Source organism: Gymnoscopelus microlampas, assembly GCF_963454915.1.
Source record: "Gymnoscopelus microlampas genome assembly, chromosome: 22".
Taxonomy (NCBI): Eukaryota; Metazoa; Chordata; class Actinopteri; order Myctophiformes; family Myctophidae; genus Gymnoscopelus; species Gymnoscopelus microlampas.
Window position 1 is genome coordinate 39,115,230 of NC_139959.1, and position 18,984 is coordinate 39,134,213.

The 18,984-nt window shown below is 44.0% G+C and overlaps 1 protein-coding gene across 1 annotated transcript in view; it reads left to right on the forward strand.

The window, feature by feature from the left end:
• and1 (actinodin1) overlaps window positions 1-15,006 on the forward strand; it is a 31,309-nt gene extending 16,303 nt beyond the window's left edge. Inside the window, exons 5-9 of the mRNA XM_084048533.1 lie at window positions 471-929; window positions 9,138-9,392; window positions 10,206-10,546; window positions 11,839-12,031; window positions 14,176-15,006. Of these exons, the coding sequence (XP_083904659.1) occupies window positions 471-929; window positions 9,138-9,392; window positions 10,206-10,546; window positions 11,839-12,031; window positions 14,176-14,829 (1,902 nt within the window). The 3' untranslated portion in view covers window positions 14,830-15,006. The remainder of the gene's footprint in view (window positions 1-470; window positions 930-9,137; window positions 9,393-10,205; window positions 10,547-11,838; window positions 12,032-14,175) is intronic.
• Window positions 15,007-18,984: the final 3,978 nt, after the last annotated feature.

Here is an 18,984-nt window from a genome sequence, read left to right on the forward strand (position 1 = left end):
GGCCGCCAGTTGAATATCTATGCTATAAGTGGTCATTTGTTGCTGTAAAAGATTATAGAGACAATTTTAATAATTGACATAGTATGTATTCAAAGATTTGCACACATTTTCACGATGTTTTCTAAAATAGCAGATCTACAAGCTCATAGCGCGGCACTGAGTGCCGCGCTATGAGCTTGCAGATCTGCTATTTTTGAATAGCCCAAAGTTTAACATAATGGTTAAAGTGGTTCAAATCTAAAAAGTGAGACAGATGCTTTTCCTGTTTTTTTTTAAATGTGTTAAGCCCCTCCTCCTCTCTTCCCTCCTATAGGTCCAGGTTTTAATGTGTTAAGCCCCTCCCCCTCTCTCTCCTCCTATAGGTCCAGGTTTTAATGTGTTAAGCCCCTCCCCCTCTCTCTCCTCCTATAGGTCCAGGTTTTAATGTGTTAAGCCCCTCCTCCCCTCTCTCTCTCTCTCCTCTCCTATAGGTCCAGGAGCTGGACAAGATCTACCTGGCCTACCTGCAGAACAAGAACCGCGCCGAGGGCCGGCGCTCCTACAAGGCCTACCTGCGCCACCTGGGGGACATCTACAAGTCCTGCGCCGACTCGGCCGACCCCAACTGCGTGGCGTCGGCCACCAGCCGGCCCACGCCCAAGCCCGAGCCCCCCAAGCCCCCGCCCGTCAAGACCTGCGACCCCACCAAGGACGCGTACTGCCTGTACGCGGCGCTGGTCCAAGGCAAGAGCCCCTACCTGCCCCTGGTGCTGCCCGCCGCCGCCGCCGCGCCCGTCAAGGCAGCCCCGCCCCCGCCGGCGGCCTTCAAGGGCCCGGCGGCGCCCGTCAAGGCCCCCGCCCCCCTCTACGTGCGCTCGGCCGTCCCCATGAAGGACCCCCAGTCGGGGTATTACTACTACGCCCCCACGGCGCAGTCCTTCCTCACCAAGGTATGTATGTACGCATTAGGCCTGTCAAAAAAAATCGATTCATGAATAAATCGCGATTCTTAATGCCACGATTTTAAAAGGTACTAACTTATAAGTTTTTTTTTTTATAAGTTACTGTAGTACCTTTTTCACTGGCACTTTGTCTGAAATCAATGTCAGAAAGACTGCCTGACATGATCTGGCTGCATTGAAGTGTATGATTCAACTTTTCATGGTTTATATTATATGAAAATGTTCTAGTATAATTAAAGCAAAGTGATTTGGGGTAGAAAATCGCAATAAATCGCAGAATCGAATATCAATTAATTGCAGAATCGCAATTTTAATCGAATCGGCACCCTATAAAATCGCAATAAATCGCAGAATCGAATCGAATATCAATTAATCGCAGAATCGCAATTTTAATCGAATCGGCACCCTAGGAATCGATTTTGAATCGAATCGTGAGGTAAGTGAATCGTGTCACCCCTAGTACGCATGCTGCAGTGGTGTCCACTGAGGTACCCGGAGGTGCCCAGAGGTACCTCAGGAGCTGGAGGTACCCCCCAAGCCCCCAGAGTCGCTGAGAAACATTGAAGCCGCCACCCCAGTGGCCAAAGCTGGAACTGCAGGCGGGGAGAAATACATGCCCGAGCAAAACATACTGACAGATATGTATATATATAAATATGTAAACATATTATACATAAATACATATCGATGGCCAAAACGCAAAACCTCCTAAGTGCAAATTTCATGATTTTCAGATTTCACTGTGGATGAGGACTATAGGCTATGCTGCACATGCTCAGTATGTCTGCAAGATAGTCCCGCCCCTCATTTTGTCAGAAAAGTCATTTGACTAAAACCTCCTATCTTGTTCAGTGCCAATTAGTGCTAAAATGTTGAAGCGCAAAACCTCTTATCTGCACCAGAACAAGTTGAGCAGCAGACAGAGCTGAAACTTTAGAATTCTGTGTTATGTAGACCATCTAAATGTCTTTCAGTTTGTACTAATCAATTATTTTCAAAATAAAAAAGTGTCTTCCACCCTTACTATTTAAGTATTTGTTAGTAACAGTCAAGTTAATTGCATTGCTTTGTTGATTGCTAATGATTAGTGTCAGGTGGTGAAACTTTTATCACACCAAGAGTGTGAGTTGATCAAAAATGTGATTGGTAGTACTTGTTACAGTACTGTAGAATGTCTTGATCTCAAAATGAGCATAAAAAAAAACATTATTTATTAATTTGTAAGCCTAACTGTGTCTAGGTAAAAACCTCCTATGTGCATCTATGTAGATAGGAGGTCATTTTTAGGTATAGATAGGAGGTTTTGGCGTTGAACATTTTGAACTTGTGGTTAGAGGTTGTCATTGCTGCTTAGATGTGAACATCCATGTTGTCATTTTGGTAGCACTTGCTATGCATCCCATGTGTATAACGCATTATACACATACTTATAAGGCATTGTAATCTCATCATAATCCTTTATAATCATATTTATAAGAGCTTATAAATAATCATACTGCTGTATAACCATAACCATAACACATTATAAAACGTGTTATAATTACTTATAAGTTCAAGTATAAATGCATTGTATTATGCTTATACCACATGATGATTACAGTTATAAATATTCATAACAACGTATAATGGAATAATAAAACATTATACAGCATGTTATAATGACTTATAATGTCAAGTATTATAATACTTCATAATTGCTACCTACTTGGTAACACTTGCTATGCAACCCAAAATGTATTCTCATAGTTATAATCCATTATAATCAATCCTTTATTATCACTGCTATAATGCATTATAATCACAGTTAAAAGCATTATAACTGATAATAAGGCATTATAACAGTGATTAAAATGCATTATAACAGTGAGTATAAGGCATTTTATACGTTATAATATAGCATTATTGAATTATCATAAAGTAACAAATGGCCACTTATAATAACTTATGATCATAGTGTAATGCATTATAACAGTAAGTATAATGCATTATAACAGTGATTTATGAGGGCTTGGGTGGGTGGAGTTTGGGGGTTGTGGTGTGTTGGTTGGGGGCATGGGGACCGGGGGCTCTGGGAGTGGGGGTAATGGATTGTATGGGATTTGGGGGTACGAGGGTATGTGGGATGGGGTTTTGAGTTATGGGGGTTGAGAGGTGTGGGATGGCAGTTGGGGGTATGGGGTTTGTGGGAGTGGGGGAGTATTGCAGGTGGTGGAGTTGGGGGGTAGAAGGTATGGGGGGGGGGGGTTTGTTGAGGGGGGCATAGGCAAGTTAGGCCAGATCATATAGTATAGGGTCTTTGCGATGCGAGAGTGTGGTCTAGCCAACACCAACCCGGGACTCCTGAAGTGGAATGGGGTTTTGAGTTGAGAGGTGTGGGCTGGCAGTTAGGGGGTGGGGTTTGTGGGAGTGGGGGAGTATTGCAGGTGGTGGAGTTGGGGGTAGAGGGTACGGGGGGGGGGGATTATGTTGAGGGGGGCATGAGTCAGTTAGGCCGGATCATATAGAATAGGGTCTTTGCGATGCGAGTGTGGTCTAGCCAACACCAACTTGGGACTCCTGAAAAGCTGCCCTCCACACCCTCCTATCTAGCATCAGGGTTTTGAGCTCTACAGTGTTGTTGGCTAAGCTGTTACGCCGAAGTGCATCTACGTAGGTGGTGCACTTCCTGTCTTTCCTGGCTTTGCCCTGGGTTGGCTCCCATAGTGTCAGTTTGCTTGCCATTAGTTACAGTATGGGTGCCTGACGCAGTGCCCTGCCTCATCCTTCTCTCTCTGACTTTGTCTGTGACACATGGTAGGTTCCCGTAGAGGACCACATTTCTGATTTGGTCCATTCATGTGACTCCTAGTGCCATTCATAGCATTCTTGTGTAGACTCCATCCAAGGCCCTTTCCTGTTGTGCTGTGATGGTCCATGTCTCAGCCCCATACAGCAGTACTGACTCAACTGTAACTATATGAACAGCCGCCTCTTGAGGTCTTCTCCCATGTCTGATTTCCACACTCTCCTCATCCCATGCAAGGCATTCCAGTCAAGTGCCCCCCGGACCTTCAGGTCCTGCTCCATTGAAGCAGTCCAGGCCCAGGTTATTTGAAGGACTGCCTCAAGTCCTGGACTGAGGCACTGCCTGGATTGCCTCAAGTAGCGTGTCTCCATCATCTGAACCATCTTCTCAGGAACTCTGTAGGCCCGGAGAATGTTCATCAGTTTCCCCCGGTGGATGGTGCCAAAAGCCTTTTGGAAGTCATGAAGGTGATCACCACTGAAAGATTCATCTCCTACTCCTTCCAGTATCCTCCTCAGCACCAGTATCTGCCCGTCTGCTGTTTGCTCTGGGCGGAAGCCGTTCTGCGAGTTTCTCAGTACAGGGTCTAAGATGGGTCTAAGACGGTTGAGGATCATCCTGTTAGCCGCCTTGGCGACTTGTGAGCTCAGGTTAATGCCTTGGAGGTGTCCGTCTTGGTGAGGTCGCCTGACTTTGGTACTGGATCGATGATCATTTTGCTCCACAGCTTCGGCAGCTCACTAGACGTGTGTGCTTGATGAAATCCAACACCACTTCGTCTATGGGCATTGGGCACATACATCAGAACCTCTGCTGTCACTCCATCCTCCTCTTGCCTCATTTGATAGTAGCCTTGGCCCTCTGGTACTCATCCATGGTAAATGATCCATGATCTGGTATGGGAAGGTCATGGAAGACAAGAGCATCGGATCATCCTCTTCTTCTGCTGGTACCATGTTTCAACTCGTTCCTCTGCACTTTCTCCCCAGATCTTGGAAGTCTGAGAAGAGCTTCTGCCAGAAATTCCATTGATGAGCTTCCAGCTCTTGCCATGCTTCTGTTTAACATGCACCTTTTTAATGTCCCTGATCTTTTGGGTCAGCTCCTATTTTTCGAGTTGCATACACTTGGTATAGCTCCTCCTTCCTCCGCTTATATTCCTCCCTCAGACCCTCTCCTTTTTGGTCAGCGACAAAGCCCCTGTGTGCTGCTCTCATCTCCTCCCTGGCTTTGGTGATTCTAGGGTCAAGGCATCTGTCTTTCCTCCTTGCTTATAGGCTCTTTAAGACATTCAATGATCTTACATACTATTCCACTATCCACACTGGACACAAGGTTGGTGATCCAGTTGTATGAGTTAGGGGAGTTGGAGGGCATTAGGGTTTGGGGGGTGTAGTGTGCTGGTTGGGGGGAATGTGGGTTGTGGGAGTGGGGGGGTATTTCAGGTGGTGGAGTTGGGGGTAGAGGGTATAGGGGGGATTATGTCGAGGGGTGCCTGGGCCAGTTGTTTTCTAGTCCACCTAATTGTATTCCTGTTGTCCTTTTTGTACATTTTATTTGTAAGCACTTTCATTTTAGATTCTTGTTGTGAGCATTGCCCTGCAAACTTTGTTTTGTTTTTGAATAAAATAAAAAAGCATTCAATGCAACTCAGTGGTGTGTTCTACCGTGTTACGCTGTATACAGTGCAGATCTTTTTGGAAGAAGGCGTATACAGTCTACTAACCATTCCATCCATTGAAAACGCACTAGCGTATACCCACAACCACGCGCATTTCGTGCAGGGAATGATTATCGTATACCTCAACAAAAAAAAAACTAGACCACACCACTGATGCAACTGTTTTCAGCTGTAAATGTATGTATTTGCAGCTAGTACTATTTGTCATTATGTAGTTAAGCAATCACTTTACATTGAATGCAAAAGCTCCTATCTGCAGAATTATCCAGGAAAAGTGGGGAAAAACCTCCTATCTGCATTTACAATATGAAATCAGTGTAATTAACATATAATAATGTAATATAGTCCAGACATCCAGAAACAGTGTATTATGTGATGGGTTTCATAAAAAAATAGCACTGTGCAAAAAAAATACAACATTTTGTAGTTTTCTTTTTCATTTTCCCAACAATGAACATTTTTCAGATAGGAGGTTTTGCGTTTTGGCCATCGATATGCATTTACATATGAATAGGCATCTCGAGTGTATTTAATAAATATCTCGCGTTCAATCCTTGACACACGGGCTGCCGTAGAACGCAAAAAGGACACTAGTGGGCATGCTCATAACTCTATGGTGTGTCCAAAAACGTCTCAATAATTCTACTTCCGGCAGGCTTCCGGGTGCTTCAAAACGCCAGTGAGCACATTCATTGAAATGATAGCTGGGGGCGGGGCAATCCGCTCTCTAGTTATATTATACCTCTATGGGTACCCCCCATGGCAGAGGGGTGTGGTTTTGCATTTAGGGGTGTGCTTTAGCTTTCTTTTTTTTCCCCCCACTGTGTGATGCAGTAGGTGGACAGTAGAAAAAAGAGCATTACTGCATCGAAAGTAATCAACTAACTATTCTCTACAAACGGATCAAACATTGGCCAACTTGTGAAATAATATAAGAAAGAGGCAAACATTGTGAAAATAACCGATCTACAAGCTCAAAACGCCTCGCGTTATACGAGGCGATTTGAGCTTGTAGATCTGCTATTTTCACAATGTTTATCTGTGGAACCGAGTCAAACTAAATGTAATGCCTCAACTCCTATGATTACGAAGTGCTTGTCAGGGTGCGGGGTCCCAAGTTCAAATATGATTAATTTGGGGGTCACAGCCTGAAAGGTTTGAGAACCACTGCTATGACACCGGTTCTCAAACTTTTTCATGCCAAGGACTCCCAAATTGACACTTATTAGCCCGCGGACCCCCATTTGAAAAGATATGCCAGGGACCCCTATAAGAGAAGATCTTTTACGGCTCTAGCAGTGATTCTCAACCATTTTAATTTCAAGGACCCCCAGTTTGACATGCATTAGGCTACGGACCCCCATTTAAAGACATGTCTATCTCTGGGACCCCAATTTGTATTGTAAAATCATTGTTAATGGACCAAATGGACTTGTTAGGGTCCATTTGGTTCCATTTGTACACTCAAATTCCATTTGTACACTCACAGAGTTACAAACCCGTAAGGGTCCATTTGGTTCCATTTGGTTCCATTTGTACACTCTCAGAGTTACAGACCTGTAAGGGTCCATTTGGTTCCTAACTATCCATCATTTATCTGGGGACCCCCTGGAACTCCCTCAAGGACCCCTGGGGGTCCCCGGACCCCACTTTCAGAACCCCTGGTCTACATAACACGCTATCTAAATGACATTTTAGCCTTATAAGCCTGCCAGGTTCTACGGATGTCTTCTCCGCTAACATTTTAGTCTAGTTTTTATTTTGTCGTCAGTGTATTTAGTCATTAGTTTTTGTCACCATTGCTTAGTTTTTATGCCAGGTATTAATTCATTCATTCATTCTCTTCTCTTTTTTTAATTTTTATTTACAATACTGTGTCAGATTTATCCTCTTTTCAATACAGTAGCACTTCTACCAAATGACTGAAAACTTTCAAAGTCATCTCAACTCTTTCAAAGATCCTGTATTTTCTTTTCACATGTCAGTGACATCACTGACAAATCCTTGGTATCTTTATAACCAAATTCGAACATAATGGCGTACTACGTCCGTGCTACTTCCGTGTTGCATAACAGTGACATCACGGTCGAATCCTTGGTATCTTTATCCTAGCCTTTTCAACGTGGTGTTTACCAGCAGCGTCACAACAAGCTGTATTTAGTTTTTTTTCCACACTCGCGCTAATGAAACACTAAACAGGATTATTATTTATTTCATGTCAACATTCAAGTACAACTATCAGAAGATGTAACCCAGGTAAAGTAATGAGTCACTCTGCAAGTTTAACTTAAAGTTGTTCTGTGCAAATTTCCAAAAAACGACTTTTAGCAGCCTCTGCTGGTCATTACCGTCACTGCAGGCCGTTCGTTTATCCTCTGTTACCCAGAATTCCATTCGTTTTCACCGGAAGACGGAAGTGTTTCAAAAAGCGTTATTTTAATTGTTTTATACGATCTGTGGATCGTTTCTCTTAGCCAGTGGAGCTTTAGTTACCGTGAGCTGTGTTTTCTTTTTCTGTTTTTTTTCGTTCTTCAAATCATACAATCTCTTAAAATCAGCGTGAGTTTCCTTTTGTTATTAGCGCGGTAGTTCCTGGCCAAACAGGAAACCGGCGCGGTAGTTCCTGGCCAAGCAGGAACCCCGTGGATTTCCGCTTCCATTTCCGGCCAGATTACGTCATTTTCGAGGGAAAGTCATGCTCGACGGCGTTCAATAGAAAATGTATAAATAAAAGGCTTTCGGGGGTGAAATTCTTGGAGTGGGTGTTGTGAAACATTTGCCACTCACAAAAGATATACTTTACTTTAGTAAAGTATATCTTTAACTTTAGTTTTACTGAAAACGTTACCAGTATTACTTTAAGTTTTCCACCTGGTCCAAACTTTCCTTCTGGCAATTTTTTGCATCACGATTAATACATTTTTTATTAAATCGATTTAAATCGTCACCCGTTCGTTAAATCTATTTAAATTGATGTACGGTAAATCGTTACATGGCTACTACATTGCAGTATTGATACTTTTCACTTAACCCTTTAAGTGAAGAAGCATCTGTGTCACTTTTTGATTTGAGCTAAAAAGCTTTTTTTTACTCTTTGGCTATTCAAAAAATAGCAGATCTACAAGCTCATAGCGCGGCACCGAGTGCCGCGCTATGAGCTTGTAGATCTGCTATTTTAGAAATATCGTTATTTTTTTGCAAATCTTGAGATTTGAGTTTCAAAAGTGAACATTTGTAACTCAAATCTTTGCTTCTGGGGGATTTAACAGTTTTTTCAAAAAACTTATGTCGCCATAATATCAGCGGTTCTTTTTTCCATGTCAAGGACCCCCAAAATGACATGTATTTAGCCACGGACCCCCATCTAAAAATATATGTTTCAGGGACCCCCGGAAGCAAAGATTCAAGTTAAAATGTTTCGCCTTAAAACAATATATATATATTAAAACTAAAGATTTGCACACATTTTCACGATTTTTCAAAAATAGCAGATCTACAAGCTCGTAGCGCGGCACTCGGTGCCGCGCTACGAGCTTGTAGATCTGCTATTTTTTGAATAGCCCAAAGTGTAAAATAATGCTTTTTTAGCTCAAATCAAAAAGTGACACAGATGCTTCTTCAGGGCTTAAAGGGTTAAGTAAAAAGAACGTGAGTACTTTTTTCCAACCACTGCTCCATGGCGGTCGATGTGTTAACACTCCCCCCCCCCCCCCTCCCCCCGCCCAATCAGGAGCAGAAGGCGGAGCTACTGCGTATCTGCCAGGCTGACGACGTGGAGTGCCTCCAGTACCACATGAGAGCCGCCTACGGCCACAAGCCCTCCGCCGGACCCCTGCCCTCCTACGCCCACCTGGGCTGCGACCCCAAGACGGACCCCGGCTGCTCGCCCAGGCTGGTGCAGAAGGCCCCGTCAGGCCTCTACCTGCAGTACCCCGACTGTGACCCGCTCAGGGACCCCCGCTGTGCCTACGCTGCCTCTCTAGTGGTACAGGTTTAACCTTCCTTTGTTTTTGTTTCCTTTTGGGTGGGACGGGGGTCCGACATAAGTCCAACTTTAAAAAAAAAAAAAAACATTAAAGTATAGGGGAGGAGAGGGGGCGGGATTAATGGACTGTGACATCAAAGTCCAGGGGCCAGTCACAGCACTTTTTTTTAGGTTAATTATTCATAAAACCCCAGACCACCGAAAATACACTGAATGTTCAAAGTTCAGTTTTTTTTGGGTGTAATTGAGGTCAGAAAAAAATTATAATGATAATAATGATAAATTCAAAGAAAATGAATGTCATGAAAGCTTTAACCCTTGAAGCCCTGAAGAAGCATCTGTGTCACTTTTTGATTTGAGCTAAAAAGCATTATTTTACACTTTGGCTATTCAAAAAATCATGAAAATGTGTGCAAATCTTTTAATATATATATATTGTTTTAAAGCGAAACATTTTAACTCGAATCTTTGCTTCCGGGGGTCCCTGAAACATATATTTTTAGATGGGGGTCCGTGGCTAAATACATGTCATTTTGGGGGTCCTTGACATTGAAAAAAGAACCGCTGATATTATGGCGACATAAGTTTTTCCAAAAAACTGTTAAATCCCCCAGAAGCAAAGATTTGAGTTACAAATGTTCGCTTTTGAAACTCAAATCTCAAGATCATAGCGCGGCACTCGGTGCCGCGCTATGAGCTTGTAGATCCGCTATTTTTTGAATAGCCAAAGAGTAAATCAAGAAGTGACACAGATGCTTCTTCAGGGCTTAAAGGGTTAAATAAATTAAAAAAAACGTTTATTCTTTTTTTCAGGCTAACCGCGCCCCTAACCCCCCCGCCCCCGCCGGCCCGGGCTCCTGCAACCCCCTGTTCGAGGACGGCTGCAACCCGCTGACCGCCACGCGCTTCTCCACCCCGCCGCGCCAGTACCAGGACGCCGAGCACCGGGACGAGGCGCCCGCGGCCGCCGCGGCGGCCATCAGAGCGGCCCCTCCCCCTCCCGAACAACAACAACAACACGCCGAACAGGACGCGGACCCGTACGCCGCCCTGAGGGACGCCTTCACCAACGCCCAGAGGGCCGCGAGCGACCCGTACGCCCGGTACCGCCAGGCCCCTCCCCCGTCGCCGCCCGCCCACGACCCTTACGCCAGGTACGGAGGGCGTGAAGTATAACTGAAGTACATTTACTCAAGTAGTGTACTTATTAACCCATTGAGACCTGAAGCCGATTCTACATGTCTCCTAAATCCCAACAGTTTTCTGAAAAACCTATATGTTTCTATATCAGTGGTGCTCAATCTTTTTCATGTCAAGGACCCCCAAAATTATATGGATTTGGCCGCGGACCCCCATCAAAATATGTTGTTCCAGGAACCCCCCAGAAGCAAAGATTTGAGTTAAAAAATGTTCGCTTTAAAAATATATATATTTCAAAGATTTGCACATATTTTCACGATTTTTCAAAAATAGCAGATCTACAAGCTCATAGCGCGGCACGCCGCGCTATGAGCTTGTAGATCTGCTATTTTTGAATAGCCCTAAGTGTAAAATAATGCTTTTTAGCTCAATTCTAAAAATGACACAGTTCCAGGACGACTTCACCGATTTCCAACCTGTCTTCATATAATTGGTCCTCACTAATACTCATGATAAAATGGTACCATTTTTTTCCTACTCGGTCTGTGTCTCAGAGGAGGGCTTTGGACAGTTCAGAGTCCCGTCTACCAGTGACATCATCGATGGGGAATCCAAGCTAATTAGAAACTGCAGGCTTTCTATTCCTGGAAAGTTGCAATGCAATAAAAGAAGCCATTGTTCTCGCGTTAATACAAATCTAAATAAAAAATGTGAAATCTTGTTGGAAAAAAAAAATCCTGCCTAACGATGATGTCACTGGTAGACGGGTTTCTGGACTGTCCACAGCCCTCCTCTGAGACACAGACCGAGTAGAAAAAAATGGTACCATTTTATCATGAGTATTAGTGAGGACCTATTATATGAAGATAGGTTGAAAATCGGTGAAGTCGTCCTTGACAGTTTTGAGGTATTTTTTTGCTGTCTCATGCTTTTACTTCTACTCCACTACATCTCAGAGGCAAATACTGTATTTTTACTCCACTACAATTATTTGAAAACTTTAGTTACTAGTTACTTTGCAGATATAAATATATTACATTATAAAACATACATCAACCACTTTAGCCCTATTTTATACCTATAGGCTATTTGAAAATAGCAGATCTACAAGCTCACAACGCGTCGCGATGCGACGCGTTGTGAGCTTGTAGATCTGCTATTTTCAAACATTTTAGTACTTTTACTTTTGGCACTTTAAGTACATTTTGATACCAATACTTTTGTACTTTTAATTGTAACATTTGCAGTATTGATACTTTTACTGAAGTAAAACATTCGAGTATGCTTTTTTTTCCACCCACTGCAGGTATCGTCAAGCTCCGCCCCCATCATCAACAGCCAATGACCAGTACGCCATGTACCGCCAGGCCCCTCCCCCTTCGCCGCCGGCCAATGACCAGCTGGCCATGCTGCGGCGCTACATGGCCAACGCCCAGGGCAACGACCCCTACGCCCCTCGCATGGGCCCCGCCGCCCCCCCTCCTCCCCCCGCCCCGGAGGTAGGCCCTTTCACACAAGTATTACATCATCGTCTAATCGCAATTATTTGAGATAATCGTCTACATGTTGCAAAATGTTCACACATTTTCAAATGCGTATAAAAACAAGATATTAAAAAAAAATATTATACCAGGTTGCTTATTTCTCTCACTAAACATGGCAACGTATTTAGATCCCATATGGTTGCTTATTTCTCTCACTAAACATGGCAACGTATTTAGATCCCATATGGTTGCTTATTTCTCTCACTAAACATGGCAACGTATTTAGATCCCATATGGTTGCTTATTTCTCTCACTAAACATGGCAACGTATTTAGATCCCATATGGCTGCTTATTTCTCTCACTAAACATGGCAACGTATTTAGATCCCATATGGTTGCTTATTTCTCTCACTAAACATGGCAATGTATTTAGATCCCATATGGTTGCTTATTTCTCTCACTAAACATGGCAACGTATTTAGATCCCATATGGCTGCTTATTTCTCTCACTAAACATGGCAACGTATTTAGATCCCATATGGTTGCTTATTTCTCTCACTAAACATGGCAACGTATTTAGATCCCATATGGTTGCTTATTTCTCTCACTAAACATGGCAACGTATTTAGATCCCAAATGGTTGCTTATTTCTCTCACTAAACATGGCAACGTATTTAGATCCCATATGGTTGCTTATTTCTCTCACTAAACATGGCAACGTTGAAAGGCCAAATGAGGAACAGTGCCACAGTTCATAGAGATACATACAGTGGCCAAACACAGTATTGCGGGTCGTCCTTAGATCCCATATTCTGAGAGGGCATTGAGCCCAGATTGGCTGAGGGACCAGCCAATGAGGAAAAATTCACGACTAGCAAAGAAAGTCAGGACTAGCGAGTGTAGATGTAGACCAGGTTTTGCAACCTGGTAAAAAGCAGAAATAGCAGATCTACAAGCTTACAGCTTGTCAGATCTACAAGCTTACAACGCGTCCCGAAGCTATTTCTGCTTTACATGTATAAAAGTTAAAGACGGAGTGCCGTGATTTCCAGTGATTTCCCCCCCCCCCCCTAAAACATAATCATCAGGTATTATGGTTATACCAGGAGGAAGATTTTTTTCAAAAAAGTATACAGAAAGTGTTAAAATTATGTTTTTATGTGGACACGCCTCCAGTTCATTAAGTATACCTGAATCTCACCTTAGCACCTCCTCCACCACCTTAGCACCACCCACCTGTCCTAGTCCCTCCTCATGCCCACACCTGTTGTGTTATGATAATGAGGGGGCGGGTACAATTTTACTATGTCACTAAAGCGCTGTTTCTCTATTGGCACGTTTGACCCTCAGGGTTTCAGCCTCCAGGTAGAAACTCCAAATAGTCAGAGAAGACATAAAACACCATACAAACACCACCAGGGGGGCTTAATGAAGTTTTATCAACCTCATAGACACATGAAAAACAGAAAAAGTACAAAACCATGGCACCACCTCTTTAAATTAAATATGGCAATAATTTCTTTGTATATTTAAGTTATTTGTCATATTCTGCCGTGTGCAATTTTTGATTAAAAAGCCAAACAGAATGTTTTATTTCAGGGGTCTTCAACAGAGGGTCCGGGACCCCTAGGGGGTCCTCAGAGTTACTGCAGGGGGTCAGCCAAATCTTTGTGTCATATTGTTTTTTACCTTAACCACTTAAACCCTAGCATCCTTTTTTCTGAGGAGAACTTTAGCCAAAAATAGCAGATCTACAAGCTCACAACGCCTCGCGCTGCGAGGCGTTGTGAGCTTGTAGATCTGCTATTTTTTGGCAAAGAGGTATATAGGTGTAGAGGGGGGAAAAAGAGCAGACCAAGTAAACAAAAAAGGTTTAATCTAAAACACAATTTTATAAAATATAGAGGGGGTCCCTCCCTGCTTCATCTCTCATCTATACGATATGTAGTGGGGGTCCCTGCTTCATCTCTCTCTCAGCTAGGGGGTCCCTGCTTCATCTCTCTCTCAGCTAGGGGGTCCTTGGCCTGAAAACGTTGAAGACCCCTGATTTATTTGATTCATATTTTGTCCCAAATGTTCAAAGAACAAAACACACAATTAAACCGTTAATTATTTGAAGACAATTAACCGTCAACTTAAACATGTTGTGACCGTGACAGTCCTACCCGGAGGCCGACCCCAACGACCCTTTCGCCATGTTCCGCGAGGCGGCGGCCGCCATGCATCGCCGCGGCGGCGCCGCCCCCCGGCAGCAGCACCCGTTCTTCCAGGAGGCAGAAGAACCCGCCCACCAGGAGGAGGAGCAGCAGCAGCAGCGCCACCCTCTGGGCCCGCCCGGTAAGACCAAGGAGGGCTACGACTGCTACATCGGCTACGACCGCGACTGCTTCCCGACTGCCGCCGCCCCCACCCGCCCCCGCTCCGGAGGCCCCCCCCCCCACCGCGGCGGCCAGGCCTACCCGGCCGAGGCCTACGAGCCGCACCTCAACGCCGACGGCTCGCGGAGCGGCGTCGTGGAGCCCGACAACCCCCACTGCGACCCCGAGTACGACCGCGACTGCCGGCTCCGCCGCTACGACGAGCCCGAGGCCGAGGCGGAGGAGGAGGCGGCGCCGTCCGACGCCGAGGCGGGGCAGGGCGAGGCGGAGCCTTTCCAGAGCGGCCAGCAGGAGGAGCCCTACCTGCCCTACCCGCCTCCTCGCGGCGGCGGACAGGGCATGCCCAGCTTCCAGGACATTCTGCGGGGATACGGAGACCAGTTCCCCGAGCAGGACGACCACAGAGCGTATGCAGACGACTACCGCAAGAAGTAACAACAACCACAACAACACACAACGTACGTACAGACAGACAGACTGCTGCCTGTCGCACAGACTGGCGTGAAAACACAACCCCCCCCCCTCGTAGCTTTTAGTGTATGATTTAAAGGGATAGTTCACCCCCCAAAAATGTCTTTTTTTATCTACATATGAGTCACACCATGGAGACTTGAATTCATGCATATATATTTTTTCAGTTTTTGTCTCATTCCTAAGACAATAATTTGATGACCGGCGTGTCTCCTACCGGTCCTCTGGTCATCACATTATTGACTTAGGAATGAGACACAAACAAACAAAAAAATATCCATGAATTCAAGTCTCCATGGAGTGACTAATCCATAGAAAAAAAGTATTTTTTTGGGTGAACTATTCCTTTAAAGCTCTTCACACATAGTAGCAACCAGCTCACACCCAGGCTCATGGACAGGGGTTAGGGGTCAGGGGTCAGGGACGCATTAAAGGAGCATGTGGACCAATAACTGGGACAGGTCACTGTGGATGTGGAGAAAGTCAGCTCACACACACACACACACACACGCACACGCACACGCACACGCACACGCACGCACACGCACGCGCGCACACACACACACACACACGCACACACACACACACACACACACACACACACACACATACATACACACACACAGCTTTTAGCTGTAGGAGTGTTCTTGGCATGCAGAAGGTGTTAAAGGGATAATTCACCCCCAAAGTGACTTTTTTTTCCTATCGATTACACACCCCATGGAGACTTGAATTCATGGACATTATTTTGTTTTTGTCTCATTCCTAAAACAATAATTTGATGACCTGCGGACCGGTTAGGCAGAGTCTCCGGTAGGAGACACAAAGTCTCCTATCAGAGACATTAGCATCTTTCCGCCGGTCATCAGATTATTGTCTCAGGAATGAGACAAAAACGAAAAACTCTCAATCAATTCAAGGCCTCATGAGGTGTGTAATTGATAGAAAATAAGTCATTTTTTGGGTGAACTATCCCTTTAACAGCAATACTCTGGTCTCTGTAGCTGCTGTAGACTTTTATTTCCTCTTCTCGTTCCGCTCTAAAAAAAAAGAAAAACCCTGCTGGGATATTTAATGACTTCTGAACGCTCCGCTTTGCTTCTGCATCTATTTACATCTCTATTTACATCTCTGTTTACATCTCTTCACTCTTTTTGTTTTTGTTTTTTGTTTCAACGAATTGTCACTTTTTTTTTAATTAAAGATGTATTATGTAAAGATGTTTTTTTGTTTTTTAAATGAATGTTCTAATAAAAGCTTTAGGAAACATTGTCCATCATTGCGTTGATAAGGTATTGTTTTGTGTCGTTTCATTCAAACGTATAGGAAATGTTTGGCGTGCGTTGATCATATATATTCTTTGACCTTTGGCTCCTTAAAGCAGTGGTTCTCAAACCTTTTCATGTCAAGGACCCCCACATTGACACTTATCAGCCCGTGGACCCCCATTCGAAAAGATATGCGAAGGACCCCCATAAGAGAAGATTTTTACGGCTCTATAGCAGTGATTTTCAACCATTTTAATTTCTTGGACCCCCAGTTTGACATGCATTAGAGGCTACGGACCCCCATTTAATGGCATTTCTATCTCTTGGACCCCAATTTATATCGTAAAATCAATTTTAATTTAACTCTGAGAGTGTAAAAATCGAACCAAATGGACCCGTTAGGGTCCATTTGGTTCGATTTGTACACTCTCAGAGTTACAGACCCATAAGGGTCCATTTGGTTCCATTTGTACACTCTCAGAGTTACAGACCCATAAGGGTCCATTTGGTTCCATTTGTACACTCTCAGAGTTACAGACCCATAAGGGTCCATTTGGTTCCATTTGTACACTCTCAGAGTTACAGACCCATAAGGGTCCATTTGGTTCCTAAATACCATTTAGCTGGGGACCCCCTGGAACTCCCTCAAGGACCCCTGAGGGAGGACACTTTGAGAACCAATGCCTTAAAGTTCATGGGTCCTTCATAATTACAAGAGGGCAGATCAGAGCCGTATAAGAGTATAAGAGTTATGACACTAGCGTTGACTCCCGTTGTAAGAATGGAATGCGGAAGTGCTCTGTCTATCTCAATGACATAGTTCCAATGTTTGGAACTATAGCCCATAGCAGCCCCGCTTTGCGGCGAGATTAAAGTGTGTCGTTACTCTCTCTTCTACACTCTGGGGCAGATCAACTGATCGTACTAAAGGTAGGGTACGTGATATGTTTTGGTTAAAACAAAAAGCTTTATGTTAAAAGGTTAAAGCTCTATATTCTGTATGCATTACATTACATTACATTACAGTACAGTCATTTCGCAGACGCTTTTATCCAAAGTGACTTACAATAAGTGCATTGAACATAGGTAGGGAACGAAACTACTAATCACCAGAAGTCTTAACTGCATTCTCTTCTAAAACAAGCAACTAAGAGTATACCTAGCGCTAAGGTAAAAGTGCTATATATCAGCTTCATACTGTCTTAAACAGATGAGACAAATAGGAAAATCAAATGAGCAAGAGCTAAAACAAATAAGTGTATTGAATAAACAAGATCCAATAAAACAATAAAAAAAGAGTTCGTACAACTAGTTAACAACGAGTAGGCCAGGCAAAGAGGAAGGGTAGTGTTTCCTGAAGAGGTGGGTTTTCAGCCTGCGGTGAAAGATGGGCAGTGACTCTGCTGTCCTGACATCAGTGGGGAGTTCATTCCACCACTGTGGGGCCAGAACAGAAAAACGTTGTGACCGTGTGGATCGGCCAGAAGGACCACTGGGCGACGAGGCAATCAGTCGCCCCGAGGCGGCAGACCAAAGTGGTCGGGCAGGGGTGTAAGCATCGACCATAGCCCGGAGGTAAGAAGGAGCTGTTCCTTTCACTGCCCTATAGGCTAGCACCAGGGTTTTAAACTGGATGCGAGCCGCTACGGGTAGCCAGTGTAGAGAACGGAGAAGGATAGTTGTGTGGGAGAACTTGGGGCGGTTGAACACCAGACGAGCCGCAGCTTTCTGAACGAGCTCCAGAGGTCTGATGGCAGATGCCGGAGCAGTTGCAGTAGTCCAGGCGGGAGATGACAAGAGCCTGGATGAGCACCTGGGTATATACTGTAGTAATCATTGCTATAGAGTGTTTGTTCAGTCACAGGAGACTCCATGTCTCTCCAGCTCTTTAATAAACAGAAAATACATTTTCAGGTAGGTGACACAATTTCAGCCAATTAGGAGAGAGTACCCATTTATAAGCTTCATTTTTTATAGTGTTTCAGTTCCAATTTAGTCTGTTCATTTCTTTGTGTTATCACTTCCAATTTCACTTGTCTTCTGTATCCTGACTGAGTTCTCTATCCTGATTGGATAACATTGGTATCCCAACCAAAAAATGCATTTTCTGTTTAATAAAGAGCTGGAGAGACATGGAGACTCCTGTTACTGAACAAACACTCTATAGCAATGATTACTATCACAATATAGAGCTATTTAACACTTCATTTAGCCAAAAAGAAATCACTTACCCTACCTTTAACACTATTATGAGACATGAATATGGCAAAATGTCATTTTACATTGCCGTTCACCCGAAATGTGTGTGTGTGTGTGTGTGTGTGTGTGTGTGTGTGTGTGTGTGTGTGTGTGTGTGTGTGTGTGTGTGTGTGTGTGTGTGTGTGTGTGTGTGTGTGTGTTTTCCATTGTCCAGGTTTAGTGGCCCGGCCCCCTTTTCAACAACAAAGTGAATGGTTCCAATCAGAGACCTTATAAGCCAAAATGTTACCATCCATTGTTTAGTAATAGTCCATTCATAGCAAGTTGTTAGTCAATTATTATGCAAGGGATAATTGACGGGTAGTTGGTAATTATAATTATCACCCGACTAATGCACCGGCGTGGAGCGCTTATTACACGGCTACTTAATAAATATATTAATGAATTGACCCAAAAGTAACAATAAAAAAGGGTATTTCCTTGACACCAATGAAAGTATTCCATATAGTCAGGGGATATTAGCAGAATATTTTCCAATCTTGGAATAAATTCCTTACCAAAAAAAATCTTCACCAATGTGTTTGTAAAGGTGTCTAGTAACACATCTCACAAAGACTGAAATTCAGTATCCCTAGGAGATTTGTTGACAGCT